Below are 19,549 nucleotides of genomic sequence, written 5' to 3' on the forward strand. Positions count from 1 at the left end.
ACAAGGATAAAACAAAAAAAAAGCAGACATCAGGGTGTGAAGCTAGGGAACTACTCTAATTTAAAACTGGCCCCTGTAAAAACAAAATCACACCCGTGTGAACTGAGTGGTGCAGTGACGTCACACACTAACCATAGCAACCATGCTCACATGTACGTGGGGACACATACAGGTACACACGTACACGGACACATACACAGATACAGACAAAGCTGGTTATTGGAGTGGTTTGCACCACTCAAAAATATATAAAAAAGTTTAAGTGCCCCAGCTATTTTTCTATAATGTAGGCCAACATATTTTCCCTTATTTTCTAACCGTACATATAATGTTTTTTTTTTCTTCATAGACGTGTATATCGTATAGATCTTTAAATGTTCTGATGAATTGAAAATGGACCCTGATGTAAACAAGTCTTAGTGCTTTTTTCTGTTTTCTACAAACTGAATACAAATTTCAATGAATCAATCAAGGCCTAAATATGGTGCATTAACAGTGCTTTAGTTTACACAATGTGCATTACTGGTATATTCATCCAGACAGAAAAACAAAGAATACTTTATATGCGTTAGGCTATTTGATTAGATTTGTTATCTTTGGGACCACAATCTATTAGCACTGTCCTTGTTAGACATGATTTGATCTGCTATGCCGCTATGGCCTGCCATTTGGTCCAGAATTCACTGTTATGATGTTATCACCAGTATAGACTGTTACAGGCCTACCGGTAGGCTAACTCTGGGCGTCTGGGTGAGTGACACCTCGACATGGACAAGTTTGCTCACACCAAAAATGACAACGAGCGACCAAAATCAAATCATGTTCTGTTCGGTGAGCCTCATTGATTGATTGAAATATGTAACAGTTTGCAGAATTACAGTACATTTCAAGCACAAACTCAAGGCTGTTAACTGTGAGTGGACGACCAAATTAAGCATTACACTTGTTTACAAGAGGGTCCATCATGTTCAATTAATCAAAACATTTAGAGACGTACAAATAGACACTTCTATATAGACAAAGAACAGAACAGGAATTCATCATAAAAAGAGAGGCGTCAAGCATGCCTCAGGCATGCATAGGTGGTGTCGACGTGCTTCATCAGTCATAATCAGATGCTTAATTCATCAAGATACGCCTTCCCAGAAGCTGCATGTGTTCACGCTCACTTCTCCCGTTTAAAATGAACACTACTTCTGGTCTCCGGAAGAGGCTATCCGGAACTAAAGCGGAGACGGCGTGTCTTGTGGCCCTGTTTTACTAGTCAGTCTTTGGCATGTGACCGTGCAGAGAGTCGGCCCATTTCCTGCTGCAGTCATTTGTTTTTGTTTGTAAATGTTCAGATGGCCGACGACGAATGATCGCCATGGCGTCCCCCATGCAGCAGACTCTGGCGTCTGCGATCCACGCCGTCCTCTCCGCGGCGGCGGAGCAGATCTGCGGGCTCGTGGAGTATCACGTCACAGAGTACGAGGATCGAGACGTGAGCTCCAAGCTGCAGATCGAGACACAGCGCAGGATACTGGACGAGCTGCTGAAACCACGCGTCACACTGCACAGAGCAGGTTGGTTGGGGAACAAACGTGGTACAAAGTACAACAACACACTTGTTTTAAAACCACAAGCCTAGCACGCACGCACACGCACGCACGTACACACGCACGCACTGAGGTACAACTGAGAGAGTGCAGTGTGGGTACTGGGTAGTATCTCATACAATTGACAGAATAAGTCAGGACGAAAATTGTGTTCGTCGATAAAACATGCATTTATTTACTATTTTTGTGTCCACCACCCCACTACTACTAATTACAACTTGTGTTACATCCCAGCCATAGCATGCGCCTTTGGCCTTGCTTGCATAACAACAAAACAATGAATACAATGTTACTCAATCACTTTCCCTCAGCAGTTATCAGCCACTGGAGGGCTCCGCTCACACACAAAAGACGCCTGTCTACTGCTTGTCTCCTCTGTGTGTCGGGCAGCTCGCAATTCATTCTCAATGGGAGTCATGCAGTGTTTCTGGCAGCAAATTTAGATTTTAGTTTTAGTCATAGTCTCTTGAATAGTTTTCATTCAGTTTTAGTCACATTTTGGTCACCTGGAATGTTTTAGTGCTGGTCTAGTTTTAGTCGACTAAATATCATAAGATTTTATTCGACTAAATCTACAGTTGATTGAGTCGAACAAAAGGTGTTTTGGCGGGCCTTGATGCAGTCTTAATGACTGTTTGTTTCACTTGCTGAAATTAGCCAATCTACAAGCTGCGACGCGTTGTGGGCTTGTAGATCGGCTATTTTCAGCATGCAACTAATTGTAAAATGACCATGTCCACTAGTACCTTCCTAACATTTTAGTCTAGTTTTTATTTGTTGACGAAAGTCCGTATAGTATTAGTCATCATAGCTTCGTTTTCATCCTAGTTTCCATTTAGTTTTCGTCAGTGAACAAAGGTAGTCGACGGACATTTTTCGTCTTAGTTTTAGTCGACAAACAACACTGGAGTCACGTGGTTTTGACTAGACAACCTTGTTCGATGGGGAGGAGGGCAGAACACAGCCATCGAACAGGGTTGTCTCGTCCAAACCACGTGACTCGCATTGAAAATGAATTGCGAGCTGTCCGACACACAGAGGAGACAAGCAGCAGACAGGCGTCTTTGATGTGTGACTGAGGCCGAAGAGAACTTGAAGAAAGGAGGAGAAGCAAGCACTCAAACGAGTAGTTCAAAGTAATAACGTGACGGGTGCACGGTTCAGGTAGATACAGAATACTGGCACTCGTGTTATATATCCAATAGGATTCTATTTTTCATTTAATTTACCCCAGCAGCAAACAACATAGCCTATATGTTGTTGTTTGCTGCTTGTTGTTTTCAGGAACGAAGGGGAAACGGGCAGGGAGAGCAAGGAGAAAAACGCAAAAAAGAAACAAGACAAAAATCTTGGACATATCGTCGCTGTCGGGTAGAAACCTCTTATCTCCATATTCTAACTGTTTTTCCCCCTGCGTAAACGAATGCTCTACTTCATACTACAGCGTCACACAAGAGTAGTTCCACAAGCTTGAAACGAGGCACGAAGCAATGCATTTTGAGCTTGTAGGCCTGCTACTTTTGCTACGTTTTGTATTTCAATGCTGAAAAGTAAGTTTCCACCCGATAGAGACCATATACAAACACGTAGCATAACACGTGGCAGGTATGTACATGTACCTGCCACTCTTTTATGCCAACACATTTTTACCTTGTGTTTAAACACATGTACTACAAATTACTGGCAACAGCATTTCCTGTGTCTCCACAAATAATTCGTACAGAATCTGACATTGGATTCAACAAAACGCATCATGCTAAATCATTTGTGATTCTTTGATTGTTGACTCAGTTAACCACATGCACCACTATTCGGTGGTGCGGTTCTCGGGCAAACATTCAGTGACAATAACAGATCTACAAGCTCACATCGTGATGCATTGTGACTTGCAGTTGTAGGAAAAGTTAGTGGGCCTACTACTAGTATAATTAATTAATAATTGCCATTTTTTGTTGTCATAAAGCGAAAGATATATACAGCAAAACGTATAATAACCATATTACCCTGGCACAAAACATTTTCAGATGGGGCCAAATAATATACAGTAAATGCATAGAATTTTGTATATCAATTTGGGGGTCCTTTACTTGGCACAAAAAGGTGTGAGCAACTGGTTTAGAGGGCATTTGTAGAATCAGCCTCGGGTCTGAAGGGGCTAATCACGTTGCTACCTAGGAAATGAGAGATCATTTATCAGGTGGTTTTTGCTCTTAAGTGTGAAAATATCAGTGAAGGCACATCCTTGGTAACCTGACTCCGCCAGATGGGGCAGCAGAGAGTACACTGGGTTCCCCCCTCCTGCTCCCATCTGGGAACTCTCAGGCAGACTTGATGCCCGGCCACAAAACGGCCTGGCCAATCGGCAGCAGCTAGAAGCTAGAAGCTGCTGCTGATTGGCCAGGCCGTTTTGTGGCCGGGCCCGGGCATCAAGTCTGCCTGAGAGTTCCCAGATGGGAGCAGGAGGGGGGAACCCAGTGTACTCTCTGCTGCCCCATCTGGCGGAGTCAGGTTACATCCTTGGCTGTTCAACTGAGATATTGGCCAGTATTGATTTCATCGTCAAACTATGACGAGAAATGTTCGTCGACTAGCTTTTGTTCACAGACGAAAACTCAAGACATATATTATATAATTATGATGATGATATAATATCATAAAAACTAAACTATGATGACTACAACGATGACTAAATATATTGACAATTTTGTCAACAAATAAAAACTGGAATAAAATGTTATGGAGGGACTACTGGAGAAGAGATCCAGTAGAACTAAAAGACACGTAATTTTATATTTGGTTGCGCTCGGGTGTTGCGTCCTGAAAATGGCAGATCTACAAGCGTGTCGTGCTGCAACGCGTTGTAAGCTTCTATTCAAAAGAATATAGGACTAAAACTAAATCAAAATTAGCTGTCAAAATCAACACCGATATTATTAGCCACATGAATGAGATGAGTGATTTGGGAACCTGGGGAATGCGAATGTCGCAGGTTAATGTCATTTATGGTGTCATTTGATCTTTTAAAAGTAATTTCAGAGACAACCGCCTCTGATTCCTGGAACTCGGCGAGGACCCGGCGGCTGTCCTCTGCTCTCAGCGTCCTGGGAAGAGACTGCAATGGCCGGCCTGGACGTAGAAAGGACTCCCGTTCCTCTTCCTTATCCTCCGCCCATGGTGAACTCCACACGGAAGGCCTGGCGACAAGCGCAGCAGAGGAGCGGCCCCCACCTAAACGTCCCCTCGAGCCTCCTGTGGACATCCCGTCCCTCAGGTATAGGGCCCATTACACATTTATGTTGACGACTAATTGGATCGTCAACGAACATTAGCCTCGGAAACCCAGACGTTTTTATTTCCAGGGAGAAAAAAAAAGTCCACTTCAATTCGGCATAGAGTAGCGCAAACGTCGATCACTCTCTGCTGATTTCTAATCGTCTGCACCTTTGTTGAATTGACGCACACACGTACACACACACACTCCTCTCTCTCTCTCTGTCGCTCTAATTAATTAGTCTCATGTCGCGCAGCTGCGTGTAGATTCTCCCGGCGGGAGCTGCCTATGCCATAGAAAGCATAGGTGGACCACAGGCTAACGAACATTGGAAGGTTACTATTTGTATTTTTCGGTTTGCCTTTTAGGCTTCATAATCACAAATCGCACAGAGCAGATATGACAACAAATTTTCTTTTCAAAAATTTACAAAATAGTGTGAATAGTTGATCTACAAGCTCAAAGTGACATGTTGTAGATCTGCTATTTCTGCTATATTTGAAAAAGAAACGTTCAACATGGAAATGATGCACACTTGTGACAGCCCTACCCTCAGGGCCTCTGACTGCAAGCAGTACCAGGAGCATGGTCGGACCGAGAAGGCCTCGTCCCAGACCGACACGGCAGGCAGCAGCAGCAGCCGACCCCCTGGAGTGGCGGCCGGTGCCGCAAAAGCCAAAAGTCCCTCCTTGGCCAACGCGGCAGCAGCACCTGTTGTCAAGGCGAAGGAGAGTCTGCCGCACCCGTCCTCCCTGTCGCCATGCCACGTCACCGTCCAGGACTCCATGGAAAGCACCCCGGTGGACGCCATGATGGACCGAGGAGAGGCAGGGCAGATGATGAAGCGATGTGACCGGTAAGCGGCTCAGACTCTCTCTGTCATGTTTTGTAGACTTAACCATTTTATGTAGACTAATTGTAGACTTTATTACATAGCACCGTCCTAGGCATGAGCCACAAAGTGCTGCACAACATGGACAGGAATACCAACAACAATCACAAGAAAAATAAGGAAAATAAGATTATCTATCATAATAATCGTAATAAACAAGAATTAACCATACATTCAAGCAAATTAAATTAAACAACATCAGTAGAAAGGCAGGAAAAACAAAAAAGGAATGCTTTTTGAAACACATTTTTTATAGAGATTTAAAACGTGTAAGGGAGACAGTGAGGCGATTTTCTTTTCTGGTAGCGCATTCCAGAGCTTAGGAGCTCGGATGGCGAAGGCCCGATCACCCTTCGTGACATAGTAAGCAATAAAAAAAATTAGGAGCCCCCTACTTGCGGACATCAGGCTGCGAGGAGGGTCATGAGGGGGCAGGAGCTCCGCGATATAACGAGAGCGTTAAATTCAAATCATTTTAAAATCAATTCTAAAAGCGACCGGAACCCAGTGAAGCGACATCAAGACAGGGGTGATATGATCACGCTTTTTGGTGTTGGTTAAAAGCCTAGCGGCTGCATTTTGCACTAATTGCAAGCGGGAGAGTGATTTCTGGGTTAAACCTGGATAGAGAGCGTTACAATAATCAGGAAGCAATGTACTGGACTGACGTCGAAGCCACAAGTCGACAAACCCCCGTGAGCCACAACATGGATATTAAAGACACTATTTCAAATCGCAAGTTAAGCTTCAAAGCCCTGCCATGTGGTTATCGACAGGACAAACATGATCTACTGTTGATGAGAGTTGACTTTGACTACTTCTACTTTATCACTTGTCGAGTCAACTGCTAGGGACTTTAAACAACGACTGTTTTCAGGACGGCTCCGCTAGGCGGAGCTACGGCGGCTATGACGCATTCACCGTAGCTGTCAACATCGTTAAGCAAACAGCCACCGGCGACGGTCCCATCCATTTTTTGTTCCCATAGTGACGCGTCTATGCAGCATGTGTCAAACATAAACGCATAATTTTGTTGGGACATGATCAGCAGTGAAAAGAGGAAGGTGCTGGAGCAATCTGTGCTATTCTAAAACCGTTTTAATAAACATGGTTAATATGACATATGGTATTAGTGTTATTTCTCCATTCAGAGCATGCCAACACATTACACAGCATAAGATAGGTGATGGAGCAATCGGTGTAAATGTATGACAGCTAATTTCACTACGTGTAAGTGTAGGTTCTGCCGTAGTAGAAAGGGCTGCGACGGCAAGCAGGGTTTATGTATCGAGCACTGATCCATTTCCGGTTGCCGTAGTGGACTGCCGTAGCCGTCGTTGCTTAAAGTCCCTACTGACACATCCGATGCAGAAAACCCACCGCCTGCTCGCTTAGTAGCCAGTTGGTTAGTTTGTCAGAGAGATAGATTTCAGCATTACTTTCTCCCATGCACACCATTTGTTAACTTGAAGATTCTTGACAGTATAATCATTGTTCCAATAATGGTAATAATAACAATAAACATGCATTTGCATGAATTGAACTCCAACTGCACTTCTTTAAAACCGAGTTCCCGTCCAGAATCAATTCTGGACGGGAACCCCTTTTGGTGTTTTAACTAAGCATTATGTTATACTTTAGCTATTGAAAAATAGCAGATCTACAAGCTCGTAGCGTGCCACCGAGTGGTGCGCTACGAGCTTGTAGGTCTGCTATTTTAGAACATTCGTGAAAATGCGGCACAAATCTTTGAATATATATTCTTTCAGAAGACTTTTTTATTTATTTCGACGTCAGGCCTAAATGGGTTAAGGTCAGTTCAAAGGAATGCTCCAAAACATTTTTTATCAGGATTTCTCCTATTTCAATTGAATTATTTTTGTTATGCTTGACTGGCTGAAGGTCCTTTGTAATTACCCTGATTTATTGACAGGTTGAGCCTTTCAGAAAAATCAGTCCTCCTATACAGGGTTCAAGTTGTCTTGTGTAGTACAGCGGAACTGTGAGATGACTTGAATTCTCTGTGCACCCTTTGTTCCTTAAATGTCTCCACCACAACACTGGAGGATCCAGTGAGTGGCGTAGAGGCTGGTTGGTTAAGGTAGATTGTATGGTGAAGTCAACGACTCGCTTGCAAGGCCTGGGAATCGTATTGAACTGCTGAAGGAGAGAGCGCCGCAATACCTTTAGCGTCTCGCTTAAAGGACCACTTCACCACTTTTCAACCTATCTTCATATAATAAATCCTCACTAATAATCATGAAAAATCTTTCTACTCGGTCTGTGTCTCATAGGAGGGCTGTGGGCAGTTCAGAAACCGTCTTCCAGTGACATCATTGATGGGGAATATAAGCTAATAAAAACTGCAGGCTTTCTAGTCCTGAAAAGTTGCAATGCGAAAATGGAAGCCATCGTTCTCACGATAATGAAAATCTAAACATTTTTGTAAAGAAATCTTGTTTAAAAAATAATCTGCCTAATGATGATGTCACTGGAAGACGGTTTCTAAACTGCCCACAGCCCTCCTATGAGACACAGACTGAGTAGAAAAAAATCGTGCCATTTTATCATGATTATTAGTGAGGACCTATTATATGAAGATCGGTTGAAAAGTGGTGAAGTGGTCCTTTAAAGAATAGAGCGGCCTGCCTCTTGTATTAATGACGGGACTTAGGAAAGCGTGCAAGAGCTCCTCAGCGACTCGCTTGAGGAGGCTAATGCTGCTAATTCCAAGGGTCCCGGTTCCGAATCCCTTGCCGGGGATAATGTAGTTTCTTAATTCACTGACCACTGATCACTTGTCCAGAATGCACTTGCAGGAATATGACAGAATAGGAAATGCAATAGAACGGGAAAGAACAAGGAAAACACATAACAAACCTAGTAGTTATATCAATGCAATATTGGGTATCATGTTATTATCCTAATCAGTATGTGGTTAACATTATACTTTATGCAGCTGAATTGTCTGGGCTCACAGGAGCTCTGTGTCTGGGGCACGGCTGTTGCACAGACGTTGCTTGCTTGTGTGGGGGGATTTTAGATCGCTTCATATAAGTACTGTGTTTGAAAAATAAACATGTCATCCCGGCCGTTTCACACTCAAGAATCGACTGACTTTACATTTTTGCTAGAAACAGATCATCATATATGAGTGACTGACTGTCGCAAACGATACAGAGACACCTCCCTGACAATAACGCAGAGACGGCTTGTTTATTTTTCGACCACAATGCTAATATGAAACGATTTTAAGATGACCCCATGTTGTTCTCCATAGAGAAATTACTTCTGTGAACCAGGCAGAACCAGGGGATGAGCGAGTGACGTCAGGACTTTGGCGCTCTATATGCGCTGTACCATAGTCCCGTTGACTTGAACTGAAGTTGCATTGACCTTCAGGCCTCACAGAGGCACACGTGTCCTTCTTAGTTGTTGAGTGGAGCCCCAAAAATACCCCTTAGCGGCTCCCTAAAAGGAGTATAGTTGTGTCCTAATAGTATGTTGTAGGAATGAAGAGAAGTATAGGCTACTGCTTTACCTCAGCGGCTCGCTTGAGGGGTCAGGTCGTTGAACACAGAGGTCACAGCTTCTCGCATTTGACATGAGTTGGGAGGAAAAGCAGCCTTTTAGTAGATTTCTTCTCTTTATCCTGGCCGGGCATTAGTCACTTACCAGGCCACTGACATTTTTGCTCACCAACAAGTGCATAATTATAACCTGAAACATAATTCAGAATGTGCTTACGTTCATCATTAAATTCAATATTAATTAAACAGGCTACTCACCAAAATAGACAAATACAAGACCAGGGTTTTTGATTTTCCAAAAGTTAGAAGATTTATTATAAACTTGTAGTTACTTACAGTTACAAAAATGATATAAACGGAAAAGGAAAATAAATAGAATCACAGATTTGTTCAGATAGGAAAACTATAGATATACTGTAGATAGAAGTACTAACTCTACTAAGTTACTAAACTTCATATGCTATCTACTTTCTTTGAAAGTTTTAAGGCTAAGAGCAAATTCATCAGCAGTCTGGTACTTCTCCTCGGGTTTGGAACTGGGACTTGGACACTCTCTCGTCCTGCTCTGAGGGGTTTTATATGTTACAGATTATGTTGTTGTCTTTTTTTGCTAGACCTCGATTATTTTGCTGATGGCTGGCGCCAAATAACTCACTGTCTGGTTAGTGAGGGGAAAACACACATTCCTATGTCACCTCCTAATTGTTTATGGGCCTTCACCATCGGATAAGAAATCCTTTGCCCATGTCATCTTAAATGTCTTTCTCTATATAACTAAGACATAAACTACCACATATTGATACCACTTTCACTATTCTACTTAGTCCATAAGGAGGCGAAAATAATCATCCTTTTTTTTTTTTACTTAAACTTGTAAACCATTAAAGCACAGAAAATCGGTTGCTAATCATAGTATCATTTTCAGAGGTGAACAGTAATTGAGTGTCTGTACCGTGATTAATTGTAAATTCTGAGGAATTGTACCTTTTGTACATGTATATTTCCTTTTCCAAGTTTGTTGTACAAATACTTTTCTTGTAACGTTACTGTGTACTTTAAGTGTAATCAAGTGAATTTCTACACTTTATTGTTGAACTACCCCAAAATGAGTTACTCCAATGCTGAGAGCTAGTCCTATTCACCTCTGAATCTGAATACAAAATAAAAATCACACCTGTGTGAAGTGAGGGGCGCTAATATATTAAAGTCTAACTCATGTTGATTAGGTGATGTAATGGTGATGTAAAACAAACGGTGCCAACACAAACATTAAATGCCATTAACAATAAAGAGACAATATGACGTACATTTTCCCTTCATTGTCAATGGTTTTTTTAAAACAAATATTAAACTAAAAACTAACATTAAACCTGTATATAAGAGGACAAACACAATACAATGTACTCATAGGGTCTGCCACATCAGCCTTATAGAGTGGTCCCGGCATGTGGTGCAATAAGGTAGGGGTTCTCAACCTTTTTCTCAACCTTTTTTAAAAAATTTAAAAAACTTTTTTCACGATTTTTCAAAAATAGCAGACCTACAAGCTCGTAGCGCGCCACTCGGTGGCGCGCTATGAGCTTGTAGATCTGCTATTTTTCAATAGCTAAATTATAACAATTCTTAAAACACCAAAAGGGGTTCCCGCCCAAAATGGTTTAAGGTTATTGTAGCAGTCAATTTATATTGGGGGTCGGGAGGGGGCGTGGCGGGGGTCCCGAGACATTGCCAAAGCATTTCCGGGGGTCCCCGGCCAAAAACGTTGAGAACCCCTGCAATAAGGGGTGGGGATGTAATTCTATGTGTCTCCTAGAGGCTTTGGGAAACCAGGGGGGGTCACAATAGGTCAGCCAGACGGCTTTTTAATCTCTTAATTCCGGAGGATAAAATGCAAGTTTGCTGTTTCTTTCCATTGTATCCTCATCATAGTGAGGATAAAATGGATTTAAACAAAAAACACTTTGGTGAACAAACACCAATGATCTCATCAAACCAATGACATTAATCACCACTAAAACCGCCGTCTTCCCGATTTGGCCTCTTCTTTATCAGCGTGCCTGGTGTAGATGTCTAGCAGATTTATCTTCACCCCCGGACCTTGGCACCTTTTGTCTTCAAAACTCCCCTCGACGGTGGTAGGGCCTCACAGTGGGTCCGTCTTGGCCTTGACCCCTGGCGTAACCTCGGCCGTATCTTGCTGCACATCCTTCTCTGGAGTTGTTGTTGAAGACGCCCCATAGCCCATTTCGTTGTAGAACGGGATTGAAACCCGCCTGTCAGGGATCAATGTTGTTGTTTCGTTCCCTTTGTTACATTTAGAACAGATACAAAAATATGCGATTAATTTGCGATCAATCGTGATTAATTGTTTTAACCCATTCAGGCCTGACGTCGAAATTAAAAAATAAATGTTTTCTAAATTATGACAATTTTCGGAAAGATTTGAGGCACATTTTAACGATTTTTCAAAAATAGCAGACCTAGAAGTTCATAGCGCGCCACTCGGTGGCGCGCTATGAGCTTGTAGATCTGCTATTTTTCAATAGCTAAATTAAAACATAATGTTTAAAACACCAAAAGGGGTTCCCGCCCAAAATGGGTTAATGGTTAATGTGGTTAAACGCTAACGTGACATGGATGCGTCTCAATGGATTAAACGATTGACAGCCCTAATATATACGTACTTAGCAAATAACGTCCCATAGCTGGGGGGTACGTATATATATATATATATACGTACATGGTAGAGAAATAATTAAACACTTTTGAATAGTTCAGATAGCCAATCTATAAGCTCACATCATGTCGATGTAGATCGGCTAGAAGTTTAGGGATAAGAGGTATAGTAACAGAAATAGAGCCACAAGGGCCCTATTTTGCACCACCTCTTATCCCTAAACGTATTTGTCATGTTTAATATTTTGAAAAACATTTAAAAAAAAAAAGGTTCAACGAGCCGATCTACATCGTTGGTTTTTCAAGATAGTAAAAAATGGCATAAGTTGTAGTTTTTCTTTTAGGCTTTTTAAACCAAAAACCTGGTTGAATTTAATTCATATTAAATAATGTACAATGGTATATTTAATACATTTACTGTATACCCGGATTGTTGTTTTAACTGCTCACAACGTGTCACAAGGGAGCTTGTAGATCAGCTACACCATTGTTACCTGCTCTCTGACTAAATTACATCTTTAGAAAGTCCTGTGTGAGTTCTCTGGTGGTGTTTGAGATCTCTGTTCTGGCTGAACCGTTTCTCACACTGGTCACAGGCGTAGGGCTTCTCTCCGGTATGAGTTCTCAGGTGAGTTTTGAGAGTATCGCTCTGGCGGAACCTAGTCCCACAGTGGTCACAGGCGTAGGGCTTCTCTCCTGTGTGAATTCTCTGGTGTTGTTCGAGAGTATCGCTGCGTGTGAACCTAGTTCCACACTGGTCACAGGCGTAGGGCTTCTCTCCGGTATGAGTTCTCAGGTGAGTTTTGAGTTGACTGCTCAGTCTGAACCTAGTTCCACACTGGTCACAGGCGTAGGGCTTCTCTCCGGTATGAGTTCTCAGGTGAGTTTTGAGAGTATCGCTCTGGCGGAACCTAGTCCCACAGTGGTCACAGGCGTAGGGCTTCTCTCCGGTATGAGTTCTCAGGTGAGTTTTGAGATGACCGCTCAGTCTGAACCTAGTCCCACAGTGGTCACAGGCGTAGGGCTTCTCTCCGGTATGAATTCTCTGGTGGTCTTTGAGAGTACTGCTCTGGCGGAACCTAGTCCCACAGTGGTCACAGGCGTAGGGCTTCTCTCCGGTATGAGTTCTCAGGTGTTGTTTGAGATGACAGCTCAGTCTGAACCTAGTCCCACAGTGGTCACAGGCGTAGGGCTTCTCTCCGGTATGAGTTCTCAGGTGAGTTTTGAGAGTATCGCTCTGGCGGAACCTAGTCCCACAGTGGTCACAGGCGTAGGGCTTCTCTCCTGTGTGAATTCTCTGGTGTTTTTTGAGAGTATTGCTAAGGCTGAAATGTTTCCCACACTGGTCACATGCGTAGGGCTTCTCTCCTGTATGAATTCTCTGGTGATCTTTTAGCTGACTGCTCTGGATGAAGCTTATTCCACATAGGTAACAGTGGTAGGGCTTTTCTCCTGTGTGAATTCTCTGGTGTTGTTTGAGAGTATTGCTAAGGCTGAACTGTTTCCCACACTGGTCACAGTGGTAGGGCTTCTCTCCTGTATGAATTCTCTGGTGAAGTCTGAGAGTAGTTTTTGTGCTGAACCGTTTCCCACATTGGTCACACTCACAGGTGTAGGGCTTCTCTCCGGTATGAGTGCTCTGGTGTTGTTTGAGAGTACTACTGCGGCTGAACCGTTTCCCACATTTGTCACACTCACAGGTGTAGGGCTTCTCTCCGGTATGAGTGCTCTGGTGTTGTTTGAGAGTACTACTGCGGCTGAACCTAGTCCCACACTGATCGAAGCCGTAGGGCTTCTCTCCTGTGTGAATTCTCTGGTGATGTTTTAGAGTACAGATCATGCTGAACCGTTTACCACACTGGTCACAGTAGTAGGGCTTCTCTCCTGTATGAATTCTCCGGTGTATTTTGAGAGTACCGCTCTGTCTGAACCTAGTTCCACACTGGTCACAGGCGTAGGGCTTCTCTCCTGTGTGAATTCTCCTGTGTTGTTTGAGAGTTATGCTCCGTCTGAAGCTTATCCCACATTGGTCACAGTAGTAGGGTTTATCTCCTGTATGAATTCGCTGGTGTTCTTTGAGAGTATAGCTGTGGCGAAACCTTGTTCCACACTGGCCACAGGTGTAGGGCTTCTCTCCCGTATGAATTCTCTGGTGACGTTGGAGACTACTGCTCTGTCTGAACCTAGTCCCACATTGGTCACAGTGGTAGGGTTTATCTCCTGTATGAATTATCTGGTGTTCTTTGAGAGCACTGCTCTGGCTGAACCTAGTCCCACATTGGTCACAGTGGTAGGGTTTATCTCCTGTATGAACTCTCTGGTGTACTTTGAGAGTATCGCTGCGTCTGAACCTAGTTCCACACTGGTCACAGGCGTAGGGCTTCTCTCCGGTATGAGTTCTCAGGTGAGTTTTGAGTTGACCGCTCATTCTGAACCTAGTCCCACAGTGGTCACAGGCGTAGGGCTTCTCTCCGGTATGAGTTCTCAGGTGAGCTTTGAGAGTACTGCTCTGGCGGAACCTAGTCCCACAGTGGTCACAGGCGTAGGGCTTCTCTCCGGTATGAGTTCTCAGGTGAGTTTTGAGTTGACCGCTCAGTCTGAACCTAGTCCCACAGTGGTCACAGGCGTAGGGCTTCTCTCCGGTATGAGTTGTCAGGTGAGTTTTGAGAGCACTGCTCTGGCGGAACCTAGTCCCACAGTGGTCACAGGTGTAGGGCTTCTCTCCTGTGTGAATTCTCTGGTGTTGATTAAGATGTCTATTTCTGCTGTAGATATGTTTGAGTTGGGCAGGAACGACATCTGGGATGGAGACTGAGGAGAGAGGAAAAAAACGTGAATACTATGTTTTAAAATAACATGCAAGCTGTGTTGTATGAATGAATGAATGAATTAATGAAATATCCCATATGGGATTATATGACACATTTCACAGAGTACATTGGAGTCCTTCCTATACATATTTGTATATTATTCGAGCAAAAAAAAAGAAGAAAACAAAACAAAACGAAAATAAACATAACAAGGCCATTTTACATGTAAATGGCCCTCCTCCTCATTGACCAGGGCTGCGTTCGAATTGCTAGGGTTGTTCCCTACTCCCTACTCCCCATACGGGGACCCAGACTCAGTGGACTCAAATAGTGATTAATTCGGACAATACTCCCTGTATGGGGAGCACCGACTCTGACGTCAATATCGGTAGAGGGCGCTATAGGTCCGCGGGTTCATGTACTTTTTATTTGCATTGTAATCCCCATAGGGTTTTTTCAGATCGCCTCATAAAGAACTGTATGAAAAATAAACAAATCATCCCGGCCGTTTCACTCATTTGGATATGAATAATCAACTGACTACAAGAAACCAGTCAAAACTCTGCTGCTGAATTTTCGCTAGGAATAGACTGTATCAAATTAGTGACTGCAGGCTGTCACCTCACTGCAAGGACAGTTTGTTAAATTATTTTTAAATTCATGGATGAATAAAGAAAAAATAGGTTAATGAAAATATGTTTGCAGCAGGCATTTAGGCCTATATGTCTATGATAAAAAGGTTATTATCAATAAATTAATATTATATCCATTATCCAGCAATATGAAAACAGTGCACCACCTTGACAATATGAAAATATCAGCAGCATGATTATGCCGTAGCCGGGTACAGCAAAAATAGCCGATCTATAAGCAACGCGACGTCCGTGTTGTGAGCTTGTAGATCGGGTACTTTTGGTAAATAATTACCAAAAGTAGCCGATCTACAAGCTCTGCTCACAATACGGACGTTAACAGAAACAGCAGTCCAATAAATGACTGCCTACATAATTAAGTTTTAATGTATTTATCGCAATTCAATGAAATAATGTTAGATAACATATATTTTTTAATGGCAGGAATTAATTAATATTAATAAAACATATGTTCGGAGACACAATTAATGTGTCTCACATGCATGTACAAAATATATATTGGACTTTAGCACATAGCTTTACAACCTCACCAACCTTAATCCAAAAACTATTAAAATATATTCTACAGCAAGCAACTGATTCCTCTCCTAACGTCATGCGCTGGGCCTGGGTTATACAATGAATCAATTAGTAATACTATTGCAAATGAATTGTTTTATTATAAATAAAATAAAACAATTGCAAATAAATGCACAGATCATTTGTCTCGAGATCTGTAGCTTCGAGATCCGCCAGGGAAGAAAAGAGAGGGGAAAACATAAAAAGTACATTTGTGTTGATTTTTCGCTGGTTCAACTTCTGCCTCTTCTGAGTTGGAGCGCAATGAGCGCATGCATGCAGAAGCAGCGCACGTGCGCGCAAACGCGTGCATGTGCGCTCAAGAGCGAGCTTGCGCAATGCATTATGGGACAGATTTTACTTCAGTCCACTACATTAGGGTGCAAAAATGCTCACTACATATTTGGACACTATAACAAAATGGCGGAACCCCAAAGTAGTGCACTATATAGGGCATAGGGAATGAATTTGAACGCAGTCCAGGCCTTATCATGGAATGAGGCAAATACAAAGGTGTACTTTTGAAACAGGCGACTCAGTCTCTCAACGTCCTCCAACCATACAAATTCATGGTTTGGGTCTATCTTATTAAAAAGTATTTCCCTAATAGAGTTGTAGAAAGGACAATAAAAAACAATGCATTTCATTTTCGATCACACAGACTACATAGTCTATCCTCCTCCACCGTACCTACATATCTACCTGTCTCAATATGCAGACCAAGTATGCCAGCTCTAATTTGGGCACAAAAGGATCGTTTATTTTTTGACAGATTATACAGTACATAGTTTTCTGTCTCGTAGACATGTTTTATCTCACAGTATGTGCGGAGCTTTGGTTTACACCATATGTCCAGTGCCCATCTATCCTTTACATTTTGAAAAATAATTTATTTTATTACCTTAACCGCTACTTGTTGTTTATTATAATAATGGTTGTATTATTACCAACTGATAATGTTCTACATTTAGGACTGCCAGGCAGCGATTGGTCATTGGAACATTCCTGGCCTGACCTCCTGGCCCCCGAACCCCCTCCACCCTACCAATGTGGGACTAGGTTCAGCCAGAGCAGTAGTGTCCAACGTCCCCCCCCCCCCCCCCCCCTCTCAGGAATGCAAGCATCTAGCCTGGACCAACCCCTCCCCTGCCTCTCCATACACACACACACACACACACACACACACACACACACTTGTTCTGTTTTTTATTTTAAATTGTATTTTTAGTTGTACATTTGTGTTGTATTTGTTTTATTCAGGACCCCAGGAAGACTAGAGGCTCAGTCATGTGTCTCTATTGGGATCGTTCAATAAACACACACACACACACACACACACACACACAGCTTATGTACAGGCCAGTGCTACTGTAGGAGGAAGCATTACTCTGTTACTCTAACATTTCTGTACATGTGCTTTCTGATGAAGATGTGGAATAAAAGTGACATCAAGCATGCACATACCTATTCTGTGTAACTTGATCACAGGCTGCTTCAGCATGGCTGCCTGGTAGATCTGTTTCTTTGACACAGCAGCTGAAAAGCTGTCGGGCGACATCTCTCTTTTAGAAGAAGCCCCAACTAGTCCATCTTCTTCGGTCCACTCCGATGGTCCACATTTGAGGCCCGCTTTTACCGTCTGGGATGTGACTTTACTCGTTGACATGTTGTGGTCTTGACTCAGTCCTCTGCTCCGCTTCCAGACTAAACTCTCCCAGATCGACAAAGGACAGAAGAGGGCTTACATAACCAGGACCAGCCCACTCTCCGCCCACCTTCAATAATTATATATTTATATAAAAAATACTGTATATACTATTATATCTCTGCTGTCGGGAGGAAACATCATAACTCCAAAATGTTCATTTTTCAGGAAATTAAAAATATTTTTTTTTTCTGGAAATTAAGAAAACCTTATATTTTAAAACAAAGCAATGCAGCCTCATCAAAGTTGGTGTTGTAACTTTATATATTTTCAATTACTTCCATGAGAGGGGGAGAGGTGGTGGAGTTGGTTGCTTTAGCAGACATTTTGAGGGTCCAATGGAGTTAAGAGGTTTTGTCCAAAGCACTTTTTACTACTTTCCATTGGTTCAATATTTTTGAAACAACACGCAGATGTAAAGGGTGCTCAATAGCACTGATTTATGATACAAAAAATAAAAAACCTCAAGTGGAGTTATGTTCCTCCCGACAGCAATGATATGTAATATAATTATAAATATAATATGTTGTTCAGTACATCTGACTGCTTGTGATTGACTGATGAAAAATGTGCCATGTTGTGCAGTAATATGGAAAAGTGTGATGCTTTGCAATGCATCAGAGAATCGAATCATGTCGTTACCTGGTGAATCGTAATGAGGATACAGGGACACAGGGACACAGGCAGCCAGAGGCACACAAAGCTCCGTATAGGAGTCGTTGCACCACGCAAAAAGAACAATAAATAAAAGACTCCGCCGCACAGACTCGGCCCGTTAGGGGTCTATAACTTTGTGAGGGTGCCATAGGAACCAAATGGACCCAATTAGGGCAAGCACTGAAGATTTTACACTAGTATAGATTGGGAACGCAGTATAGTTAAGTTCACCCATCTACACTGTGCTTATTGCACTCTGAAAGTCTGTGTGCATTTCCTCCCCCAGTTTCGGCTCCATCCAGACCAAGACCAAGAAGGATGCTAAGCTGGATACCAGCATCTCCAGCTGTGACGGTATGGGATTTTTATTACTGTTCTGGCAGCTTTTGATATTACTATTAGTAAGTAAACAACATCAGGAAGAAGCAGGACTCAACCATCAGGATTTGAACTCCATTATTTTATTGTATGTGTCATCACACCGGAGAGAGACTAGTGTCTCCCTCCAGAGCTTCCCCCAGCACTCCCCACACACATGTCCCACACATATTTTATACTTTCAGCAGTGTACAGAGTTTCAGGAGTAACAAGAGATGGTCATTCCTTAAATGGACTCTATTCTATAGTTCACTCACACAGTTTGAGTTTACATGAGTCTGCAGTCTCTAATGAGTTGGTCAGTGAAGAACAGGTGGTAATTAGAGTGTTAAGTATCACCTACTAGTAGGCTACATTACATTAATCAATACCATAGTGTTTATATGCATTTTCGCCACCACATTACCAAGGTGAAAACTCAGATGTCAGATGTCCCAACTCAAACCCAAAATGTGCCGTCTGCGACCATCTAAAATTCTAAATCACAGCCTAAACGTTGCATTGGAAGAGAGTTACATCAGTGTTTGAGCTCAACGATTTGCCATCGCGTTAGTTATGCATTCTTCTCGTTCTTGTTATCTCTGAGTCTGAGCACAGTGGAACGCCCTACAAACAGTCATTAAGACATGCAAATCCCTTGACTCCTTCAAAACCGCTCTCAAAGGGCACCTATGGATGGCTGCAATTCAAAACGTAAAATCTGAATCCCCCCCCATCGCCCCCCCCCCCTCCCCCTTTTTTCCCTCACTGTATATGTTTTTTTTCCCTTTTTACCTCCATTATGATGAATTCCTGTTCTGTTCTTTGTCTATATAGAAGTG

The 19,549-nt window shown here is 42.7% G+C and overlaps 1 protein-coding gene across 1 annotated transcript in view; it reads left to right on the top strand.

Annotated features, from left to right (window-relative positions):
- The first annotated feature begins 1,148 nt into the window (after nucleotides 1-1,148).
- The window catches only part of LOC306941502 (uncharacterized protein), a 43,129-nt gene continuing 24,728 nt past the window's right edge, over nucleotides 1,149-19,549 (top strand). Inside the window, exons 1-4 of the mRNA XM_079527010.1 lie at nucleotides 1,149-1,565; nucleotides 4,626-4,869; nucleotides 5,414-5,725; nucleotides 18,637-18,704. Of these exons, the coding sequence (XP_079383136.1) occupies nucleotides 1,358-1,565; nucleotides 4,626-4,869; nucleotides 5,414-5,725; nucleotides 18,637-18,704 (832 nt within the window). The 5' untranslated portion in view covers nucleotides 1,149-1,357. The remainder of the gene's footprint in view (nucleotides 1,566-4,625; nucleotides 4,870-5,413; nucleotides 5,726-18,636; nucleotides 18,705-19,549) is intronic.

Source organism: Electrona antarctica (genome assembly GCF_951216825.1).
Source record: "Electrona antarctica genome assembly, chromosome: 17".
In the NCBI taxonomy this organism is placed as follows: Eukaryota; Metazoa; Chordata; class Actinopteri; order Myctophiformes; family Myctophidae; genus Electrona; species Electrona antarctica.